We start from the raw sequence: 11540 nt of genomic DNA, 5'->3' as shown, positions 1-11540 counted from the left end.
CAGTAGATCAGCAGTTTCTGACAGACTAGCCCGTCTGGCACCAACAACCATGCCACGTTCAAAGTCACTTAAATCACCTTTCTTCCTCATTCTGATGCTCAGTTTGAACTTCAGCAGGTCGTCTTCACCATGTCTACATGCCTAAATGCATTGAGTTGCTGCCACATGATTGGCTGATTAGTTATTTGTGTTGAGCAGTTGAACAGGTGTACCTAATAAAGTGGTTGGTGAGTGTATATTCACCTTATGTTCTGTGTAATGATATTCTAACAATTATTCTTATAAATCTGAGAAGCAAAAATCCCACTTTAGTGAAACATCTTACAACTCTAAGACTTATTCAGCCTTTGAGGAGACACTGCGTGTAAATTCTGCTTCATTTTATTCTGATGGGGTCTCAAATAGGGCTGGGTATTGTTGAAACAAATTATGATACCAGAACCGATACCAGTACCCTTACAGTGACACTTTTTCTTTTCTACACAACACCCATCATGTGAATGGAAACTGTGTGTAAAATGACCAGACGCCACAGGTGTGTAGTGAAGCCATCTTTTGAATGTTTTGTGGCATCTCATCATGCTAACCTGCCAACTCCATCAAATACACAGCGTTTGACTTCACCACCACAGGCTGTATGGGCTGAAGCTGTTGCGGTAGTGGGCCAATCACACATGTTGCAATAACTTGAAGAACACTTGCAGTGATTGGCTGTGAGGAAACACATACAAAAATCATTTAATTCTAGATTGATTGATTTAAATTTTTTTTTTTTTTATTTTGTATCATGCACACTTACATCTGCCTTCATGGGTTTACAAGACACCATTTAAATAACGCTGCAGTAACAATCCAATGTGCATGTTATGTAACTACTCAGTCCAGAAACAGAATACTCTGCCCTCTATCCCAGGCCTGGCAAAGAAATTCAGCAACAAAAAAGATTCCCTTTTTCTCAAACAACTCAAATTTTCATGATCCTTCTAGACGGATCGAGAAGTGTTGACACAACTTGGTACTGGGTTATTATGGTTGATATCTTAAGGTATTGAGTACCGATATCCAAACCCTAGCCACAAACCAAAAATATTGTGAATCGCAACTTGAGGCTCACAGTGTCGGACTGCATAAGTAAGTTTTGGATGAGTTTAGATGTGTATTTAATGTGGTTAAGGGAAGGCTCAAGATCGAAGAGGTACTAAGCCAGCAGTTGAAAGCAGCAGACACCGACAAGAAATCCTCTGCAGATTAAATGACAAATTAAATTCCTAAAATGCAGCAAACTTACTCTCTTTCTGTCCCTCTGGTCCGTTTGGTTTCCTCTCCTGTAAAATGATCATACTATGTCAGGGTGTCTGCAGGTCCATATTTTGTGAATATTGGGCCATTAATCTCATTAAAGAGTCTTAAATTTCAATTTGAGAGGTCTTAATAGCCCCATACATATTATGTAATTTAATTTTTTGGGCTTTTAATTTCTTTTTGTCAAAATGAGTCAAGTTCTTCTGCATCAAAGTCACATTTCTGATGCTGGAAATGCCATTGAACTTAATACTGTCTTTTTACTTAATACTTGCACTTAACTGTTGGCAAAATGAACATTAACCTAACTAACTCTAATGACCGTATTCTAAATATCTACCTTAAGACTTACCTGCAATGCTTCAATAGAAATAGAATAGTGTATGATACCAGAAGACAGTCTGTACATGCAGCTTGCTGGTTTCAGGTTTTAGAGTTCCTGATTGTGACATCCTTAAATTACAGTTACTTTGCGTTTCCCCTGACAGGCAGAATTGCTCAGGGCAGCATTCTTACTTGATGCGACTAAAATTGTTACAGATAAATAAATCACATCTTGTGTGGCCGACCCCGCAGCACGTGGTGCATTTGGCAGTCAGCCCGGCTCGTTAAGCGCAAATGAATTAAGTCATGCAAGATCATAATGTATGCTGACTCAATCCTCGCTTCCTCTGTCCAATCCCCTCCCAGGTGAGCAGGGCATGGAGAGTCCTTGCAGAGGACAGCGTTCTGTGGTTCAGGATGTGCACGAGGGAGGGTTACCATCAGGACGCCAGCGTGTCTGACTCCCCCTGCTGGAAGAGCACGCTGCGGGACCGCAGGAACTCGGCCAAAACTGTGCGCTCCAACTGGAAGGTGGGATCGAGCTGTTCCGCTGCGGTGAATCAGAATCACCCAAATTCAGCACTTGCACTGGGGTTTGGCTGCTGAAACCCGTGCATCTCACATCAGTGTAGAATATACAGCATGCCATGTGTCTCATCTCTAGTTTTAACTGTCTTTGTATTTGAACATTATAACACCATTCAAAATGGGATTTTAATATAATGTCAGGCAATGAAAGAAATAAATAACAAAGACGTTGATTTTTAAAGCCAACCTCTTCTTATGTAGTTACATTAAATAATGAAAATAATGTTGTTTGTCATTTGTAACATGATGTATTTGTGTTATAGATGGAAAGTATTTTCAGCCAGGTAATATTTTCTGTGTAGAATCGAGTGGGATCCATCAGCCAGCTGCAGTTCGAGCTGGGCAAGGTGCTGTGTGACGTCAGCTCCTGTGACAACTTTGTCTTGGCTGGGTGAGTTTGAAGGACTCCAACATGTTTCTGACATCCTATAAACATCAACTGCTTGTTCACTAAACTCATCTGCCTTGTTTTCTCTGTCACTCTTTATCTTGTCTTATAAATGTCAGTATGAATCTTGGTTATAAATCCTTTTGATTAATATACTGGTTTATTAAAGTATGTCACATTTAGTCATAAGATGTTCTGCATCACTGACTGATGTAATCGTGATTGACAGCCAAACATTTGCATTAGCTACGTCGCATCGGAAATGCCTGTGATACCGCCTAAAATGCTAGATTTGGTATCAGTGAGTACAAGTCTATGCATCGATCTGATACCATGTCATTTATTGATGAGCTTTTAAGTAGTTTTACACCTGGATAAAATAGCAGTTGCCCTGAAAATCAATTATTTTTCGCTGCTCTAAAGCTGTGGACTTAATATTAAGTTGTGCTGTGCAGCCACAGGCAGCTACTGTTGTAGAGCGGCGAGGCTGCTTTTAGGTTGGAGTTTTTTGAAATGGTGCCTCCTTGAGTCAAGTGAAACTTATCTATTCACTCCTCAAAGACAGACTCCATTGGCAAAAACAGTATTTATATTTTACTTAACACTCAAGCTGCTGGTGTACCACTGACTCAGTTAGTTAGCTTGTGTTATTGTGTGTTTTAAAGGGTTAGTTCGGATTCACCAAAGTCACACAATGACACAAACAAACTACAGATCAAGGCAGTGGTAGGCCAGCAGCTCCTGTGTTCAGTGAGGTAAAAGTCTTGTTTTTGTCAATGGAGTTTGGGTTTGAAGAGAGCATCGATAAGTTTCACTTCCTGTTCAGATCCTCGTTGGAAAGGGCTGTCTGTTTGGAAAGTTGGGACCAATTGATTGCATAAATGAGACTTTGATTATACTGTATGAGTTGTGTGAGAGTTTGTGATTTCTTTACAAATTCAGTGTAGCACAAGGTGAGTAATTGATATACAAATGGTCATTTGGGGGGTTAAGTATTCACCAACAGACAGTTGTGCCCACCAGCCTCAACAAAACTTGAAACCTTGTGGGAGTCATTATTGATCAGATTCAGTTTCTTAGTTTATTGATGCTGATTGACATATTTTTTGCATATTTGTATACTCCTACTAATCACCCTACTAATGGCAGTAGTTGGTGAGGTAAGAGTGTGAGCCAAACCTGCCCTGAAATAAGTGGGCTGAGACAGTGATAGATTGTGATGGCCCACAGGAGCGTGATAGACTGCCCACAAGGAGATGTGCAGCGTCTCCAGGGAGCGATGTGATTAGATTCCCCTTGGTCCTGCTGTGTGTCTCATCGGAGAAGACAGTGTGTTTTTATCTTTTCAGGTTAGTAGATGTAGGACACACGGTATCAAAACAGTCTAGACATGAAATAAAGCACTTTGCAAAATGTGAACATACACTTAAGTCCTTGTTTTTGTGCTGTTACTATTAACAAATTCACAACATCAATACTTTTCCCATTATTGGAATTTAAAGGCTAATTTATCTAAGTTAAAGTATTTCAACAGATCAATAGCAGTTAAGAGTGATCAAAAATGATTCAATTGCATCCATAAAATCTTGTTAGGAACCGGCGGAATGAGATTTGGCACTTAAAAGGCAACAGGAGACACTGTCTCATTAACCCGGCAACTCTCAGAGTCACACAGTGACACAAAGGCCAAGTCTGTTGAGGCTTCGCATGTAATCTGTGCACAAAGTTTTCTGTACATAAAAGTTTTGATGAATAACTTGGACGGGATTCAGCATCATCATCATCATCATCATCATCATCATCATCCTGTTAATAGTCGGCGTTGAGGTGATGTCCCAATTAAGTGAAAGTGTGTATTCCTATTGTTTACTTCCTGCCAAACCTTGCGATGCCAGTCACAAACACATGCGGGCGCACACATGTACACCCTCTGCCACACTTGCTGTCACTGTATCACACACTCTGGCTGCGAGGCGGATACTTGCTCAGACATGATGGTATCTGTGGAGGTGGTAACGCTGGCAGTTTGTTGTCTCCCACAGTGAGAACTCATTGACTTGGGCGAAGAGCGGAGGGAAGGGCGGGGGGGGGTCCAGAACAGAACAGAACAGAACAGAACAGAACAGAACAGAAGTCTAAAGAGTGCAAGAGGGTGACTTTGTTGTTACGTGAGGACGGGAGCGCGAGGGGGAAAACTCAGGATTCCAATCTGTTGAAAAAGTGAAAAATTTGTCGTTAAAGCTACAGTTGGTAAGTTTCATAAAAATGACTTTTTATCATACTTGCTGAAACTGTCACTATTTCTTGACAGCAGTTCATGAGACAAACCATCTGTAAAAAAAATGGTCCTCTGCGTCCTCCTAGTGCTCCTAGTGGCAAGAATCCATTGTGCCCAAACGGAAACAAACAATCGGGGCCGAGTAGTCGCTAACACAGCTGTCACCCATGTCTTAAGTGCTACATCGTAGGCAACTGGACCTACTTGAGTTTCTTGAAAACGTTTCACCTCTCATCCAAGATTCGTCTTCAGTTCGAACGGACTGGTGCAGAGTCGCAGGCTTAAAACTGGGTGTGAACCCTTACAGAGTCGTTGACGTCACATGTGAGTCGTTGACCCTTCCAGCCATCATGTGTGTCGGTAGGGTTAGATGGGTCCAGGTGTGAATGGGTGTTAAGTCGTCTTGGGAGGGATCCCAAGACTGCATTGGTTGCAAGATTGCACCCATGTTAATCCCTGCTTGTGATCTGGGGCCAAACTGTCAATCAAAATTCTGTCACTGCATTGCCTATTTCTCACCTCAGATGTTTTCAGACACATATTTTAGTGTACTGTTTAGCTGTAAAATGAGAAAGTGTGCTCCAGCTGGTGGGCGGTGTTTCCATTTGGCTCGGGTCACAAACGTTATTATTATCTGCCTCATGTACTACTGTCAGGATAAAGTGATATTTTAGCAAATAGGACAAAAACTATTTTTTAAAAAATGTTACCAACTACAGCTTTAAGGATGATAGGTGTAGTATTATAAGATCCATAAATCATTATCAAAAGTTATGAGTCAAAAATGCAAATGTAACAATCACTGAGGAGTTTGGCAACCTCTTATGATCTCTACACTGCACACTGAGAGCCACTGATTGGATTTAGTGAGAAGTGTGTTTGCCTCGAGGCACAGAAAGTGCCTTCTCTGTGGCACAGTTTTGTAGATTGGACTTCTCATATAAATGGAAATAGAGCAAAAGCTTTTCATTTCTTGAAGAGGAGAAGTGAAAGGCCAGAGGAAGAACCACCGTTTCTTTTTTATCTTTAACTTAAAGAAAAAGAGAGAGGTTTTTTGTCTGAAGTGACAGGCTGCAACTAATGATTCCTTTCAAAATCAGTTAATCTGATTATTACTATTTCAACGTATAAATTAAATGTTTTGTCTGTAAAATGTCAGAAAAAAACAACATTGCCTGTCACAGTTTTCCACAGCCCAAGATGACTTCCTCAGATTTGCAAACAGTGTAACAGTGCAAAACGGAGAAAAGCTACAAATCCTCACCCTGGAGAAACTGGAAACAAAATATTGGTTGTTTACTTGAATTCAGGGTTTTAACCTCGATTATTTTCATTATCTATTAATGTGTTGATTATTTTCTTGATAAAATGATCAGTTGTTTGATCTATAAAATGTCAGAAAATGGTAAAAAATGTCGATCAGTGTTTTTCAAAGCCCAAGATGACGTCCTCAAATGTCTTCATCTATCCACAACCCCAAAAATATTCAGTTTACTGTCATAAAGGAGTAAAGAAAACAAAAAATATTCACATTGAAGAAGCTGTTATCAAAGAATTTTGTCTTTTGTTTAAATTAAAAAATTACTCAAACCGATTAATCGGTTATCAGATTAGTTGTTGATTAATTTAATACTTTACAACTAATGAATTAAATGTTTCATCTCCACTTGAAATGTGAAACTCAAACAATTAATCAAGTGTAATTTCTCATCAATTAACCAATCAATTAATTGTTTATTGAAGTACCAGCCACATTTTTACTACTCTGAAGCAGTGCTGAAACAATTTGTTGATAAATCAGTTTGTTGATCGACAGAAAAATTATTTTGAAAATCAGTAATTTAAGGGATTTATCATGCGAAAAAGGCATGATATATATTTGCTGGTTGCAGTTTCTCTAATAAAAGAATTTGCTGCGTTTATATATAACTGTAATTTGCATATCTGCTTTGAGTTTTGAAGTGTTGCTTGGACAAAACAGGCAATTTGAAGACTTCATCTTGGACTTAAGGACGTTGTGGTAGGCCTTTTTTAAACTTTTCTCCATTATTTTAAACACCAAATGATTAAACAATAAAGGCAGGACTGGTTAATCAATAAAAAAGAAATAGGGAACATTGTCATTACGCAGTCGTTTCAATTTATTTGTTAACAATAATCTCATGGCATCACTGTTAATTTGACACTACGTGCATGTGTAAGGGTGGAACATGTTGCAATATATATATAAAAAAGGAGTTTCCGTTGAAAACCTCTTTGTAAGAGGGTGAATAGGGTCACACAGTCAAAGTTTTATAACAGTGCAGGATTTCCCACAGACTTGCAGTGAGTGCGTTGGGAGGATAACTTTCACTTCCTGCTGCAGATCATCCCGACAGGCGACCAGTAATGAGGGCTGAAATGTTCAGCATTGTTCCGCCCAAACAACACCCCTGTAATCCTGGAAAGATCACGCAACAAAGATTTTAGAAAACAAAATACTGTAACAGCAAGTCAGAGTGAGTAAAGGAGGAAAGTGTGAGAGGGGAAATGATTCAGTGGTGAGAAGGTGACGTCAGGTATTCTTGACGAGGCAAACTTGTCAGCGTGTGATGGAGAAATGGGCAAAAATTCTGCTGTTACATTCATCAGCCTTTTTGTACAAAGCTAAATATTTGAATTATGCATATTCAGTGTGACTTGATGAGCTTGCTTGTGTCTCAGGTACACGTCTGGCGATGTGAGGCTGTGGGACACGCTGCACTGGGACTCGGCGGCCTCGTACCTGAAGATCAACAGCCTGACAGCTAACTCTGACCCCAGGCCTTATGTTAGTCACGTCCAGGTCAACAGCACAGTGGCTGCTGCTGCTTATGAAGATGGTGAGTGTGTTCATGCAGTGTGATCCTTTTTCTTAGTGATGGTGAGACACCACAGACAAAAATCTGTTCATTATATCTTCATGAAATTCTTAGGTTTTAAATTAAACTGAAAACATGGGTAGTCTCAGAGCCTAAGAATGCATTTTATGATCTCGTCTCCAGGCTGTGTGGACGTGTGGAGCACAGAGACAGGTGGAGAGCCCATCCACCACTACCAGATCCCCGGCAGGATCCAGGCCCTGGCCCTGAGCCCTGACAGTCCCATCCTGTGCTCCGCCGCTGGGCCTGACATTCGGCTGGACCGCGCCGACGATCACGGCTACTGGAGGACACTCTGCCAGGCTCGGCTACCCAAGACTGTATGTTAGGTGGTTTGATTCCTCATATGTATGAAATGCTCCATACTGATGTGTTACTGTGTTAATTAATGGGCTGTGCCGAACACATTTCCCTCTTGTGACTTTCATCTAAAAATGTCTCCTAATGATGGAAGCATCTAACACCCCTGACTGATTCCACATTTTGTGGCATTTCAGTTTCTGGCAAGGAATTGTACAAGTGCTGAAATGATGAGTCGATTCATCATTGAGCTGATCAGGATTTATGGCTTATTAGTTGTTTTTCATTTACAAAGATAAAATGCAGAATTGAATCATTAGTTTCAGCTTCTCAAATCGGAGAATGTTCTACTGTTGTCACATTTATAGGATCTGTAAATTGAAAATCTGTGGGTTTCAGGCTGTTCACACACAAAGAAAAATGTAAACATGCCACCCCTGGATGTGGAAAATTATGTTTGGCATTTATTTTTTTCATTCATATATATGTAACACCTGTTCTTGAGAACTGGGACAAATCATGTCCTTCCAAAGAAAAAACCTTTAAAATTCTAACTTATCAACACACTAACTCTGTTTCTGGGTTGAAACATTATTTTAAAAGGATTTATACTTATGAAAAAAATGCAAATTATAATGTGTTTTAATCTGCTTTTGTTTTTTTAACCTCTAAACTTGCCCTGTGCCAGAAAACACCCTTATCCCAGATAGGAATTCACAACTTAAGACAATTAAAAAAGGTGTGAAAAGCCTTCAAAATCTAAAACTAATACTATGCACTGATGACATCGGTGTCAAAATGTACTGCTATAATCATCTTCACTTTAAAATATATATTTTGTGAAATTTTTAGTCCTTTAAAGATGTGTCCCAGATTTTTGTCAAAGCATAAAATAAATGATAATAATATATATATAGTATAGTATAAACACTGAGGTATCTGCAAGTATTAAAGCGGTAAAACAAATAGATTTACATAAATGTGTAAAAATATGTACATGTATCCACACACGTACATAGATATATTCATATACACACATGCTCTGTGCCCAAGCTGTAGCAGATATATGCACAAAAACACATATATATCTATACAGACACTTAATATTGGGACCTACAGAAATGCCCTCCTAAAAAAAAAAAGCGTCTTTAATTTGATTTAATACATTTTTAATTAGTAACGTTTTGTAAAAGTGGATACAGATGTAGATGTCCTTGGAACAGGAAGAAGCAGCTGACTAGATGATCTCAGAGAACACTCGGGCTCATAAGGCGTTAAGAGATCCATTATATACTCAGGAGCTAGTTCAAGTCATGCTTTAAAGGTGAGTAATACCATTTTAAAATTAATTCTAAAGAGGAGTTAGCTGTATCACAAGTGATACAACTAAAATAAGTGATATATTTTTGCATAACAGAAAAATCCCACCTCAAATCAACAACAGATGCTGCAATGTATACAATTTGAATTAAAGAAAAAAACAAACTTATTCATACATAAGTTGCAAAGAAATATGACAGGACATCACTAAAGATGAAATAATTAGCTGTTTCCTGTCAGGGGACACGTGAGTCAAAGTCTCTGTAAGAAGGAATGTCTCCAGAATTTGTCACATTTATGAGTGAAATCATGAGTCAGTCTCTCCAGAGAAGAGCGATATCTGTGATCTCCACGTGCCGACCGTAGGGACCTGTGGAGCGGACCACCTTAGCAAAGATACACTTTATAGCTGGAGATAAGAAAATTATTAACAGAGATTTGCTGTCGGTATCGAAAAGATTTTCAGAAGTTCATTGAAGTACATTTCTGAAAGATTTCACTGCTGTCTGCAGAACTGAATCTAACTCCCAGATCACGTTCCCACAGCGGCTTCAGGGAGTCGTAAACTGAAGAATCAGAGAGCTGCAAAAGAGCATAAATCTCTGAGATTATTCCCTTTAGAGATTTGGCTAAAACCATGGCGTTTTCCATCTCCGACAGTTTTAGATGAACCTTGTTGTTCCTTAAAAGAGATTCTACAAAGTATTATATACCGGGGGCCGTGTCACAGGGGCAGCAGGCCAAGCAAAGCACCCCAGACGTCCCTCACCCAGCAACGCTTTCCAGCTCCTCCTGGGGGCCCCCAAGGCGTTCACAGGCCAGATGAGATATGTAATTCCTCCAGCGTGTTCTGGGTCTGCCCTGGGGCCTCCTACCAGTGGGATGTGCCTAACACCTCTAAAGGGAGGCGCCCAGGAGGCATCCTGATCAGATGTCCGAACCACCTCAACTGACCAATTTCGACGCAAAGGAGCAGCGACTCTGCTCTGAGCTCCCACCAGATGTCCAAACTCCTTCCTCGATCTCTAAGACTGAGCCCAGACACCCCACGAAAATTATTATCCAATTACTTAATTGATTGATTAAAATAGTCTTCATTTGCAACCATAAATAATTTTACAGTATATGTCTACATGAGTAACATTCTAAGTAGTTTTGGATGTAATTCATTTGCATAAAAGCACTGTAAATATTTCTGCTCTATGAGTAAAATGTGCCTTTATCTTTTTTGTTTGGCAGGTCGAGAGCCTGGTTTTGGTGCCAGGCAGAGAGCAGCAGTCCTCGCTGGCGGCCCTGGCAGCAGGAGAGGCCGTGTACCTGTTGGACCCCCGGGAGGAGGAGCCACGGACGCTCCACTCAGTCTACGGTCATCCTGTCACCTGCCTGGATACCTCGGACTCCCACGTTGCATTTGGAGTGAAGCGCACAGGCTGGGCCATGCATGATGGAGGAAACAAGGTGGGTTCAGTGTCTCTGCACAGTTCCTGTTAAATATTCACAGATTTAAATGTGCAGTGTCTCAGTGACCCAGATCAGAGTTTAAACAATTTCCGTGATATTAATAAATGGCTTTACAACATTTTAACCGGATTGTCATCACCATTTTTCTGCAGAAATGAGACTTATTGATAATGTTTCATACTTAGTCACACACAGGAAGGGAGATCCAAATCAACTAAGTAGAAATCATGAGTATTTCACACCTGCTACCGTTATCTCTTATCCTGTTGGGGGTAACAAGTGGACTGGAGCCTATCCCAGGTCACCAGACTATCACAGGGCTGACACATAGAGACACACAACCATTCACACTCACATTCACACCTACGGACAATTCACCGAGTCACCGATCAACCTGCATGTCTTTGGATTGTCGGAGGAAGCTGAAGTACCCAGAGAAAACACATGCTGACACAGGGAGAACTAGGAACCCTCTTGCTGTGAGGTGAGAGTGCTAACCACTCTACCACCGTGCCACCCTGGTTTAGTTTAAAGCTCCTGTATTGTAACCCAGGGACATGCATATAACAACATTACTGAAAAAACTTTGAGTTGTAAGTCTAGACTCTGAGTACCTTTTGCAAATCCAGTAGAACAAGTTGTACCGTAATATCTCTATCCACCACTTTGTTCTGAGTCA

General features: G+C 40.3%; 1 protein-coding gene across 1 annotated transcript in view; it reads left to right on the top strand.

The window, feature by feature from the left end:
- The window catches only part of fbxw8 (F-box and WD repeat domain containing 8), a 32644-nt gene that overhangs the window by 1509 nt on the left and 19595 nt on the right, over nucleotides 1–11540 (top strand). The window contains exons 3-7 of the mRNA XM_050050642.1: nucleotides 1993–2157; nucleotides 2517–2605; nucleotides 7584–7741; nucleotides 7904–8100; nucleotides 10640–10858. Of these exons, the coding sequence (XP_049906599.1) occupies nucleotides 1993–2157; nucleotides 2517–2605; nucleotides 7584–7741; nucleotides 7904–8100; nucleotides 10640–10858 (828 nt within the window). The remainder of the gene's footprint in view (nucleotides 1–1992; nucleotides 2158–2516; nucleotides 2606–7583; nucleotides 7742–7903; nucleotides 8101–10639; nucleotides 10859–11540) is intronic.

The sequence above is a fragment of the Epinephelus moara genome, chromosome 8, assembly GCF_006386435.1.
Source record: "Epinephelus moara isolate mb chromosome 8, YSFRI_EMoa_1.0, whole genome shotgun sequence".
NCBI classification, from domain to species: domain Eukaryota; kingdom Metazoa; phylum Chordata; class Actinopteri; order Perciformes; family Serranidae; genus Epinephelus; species Epinephelus moara.
This window is presented reverse-complemented; position numbering and strand designations above follow the sequence as displayed.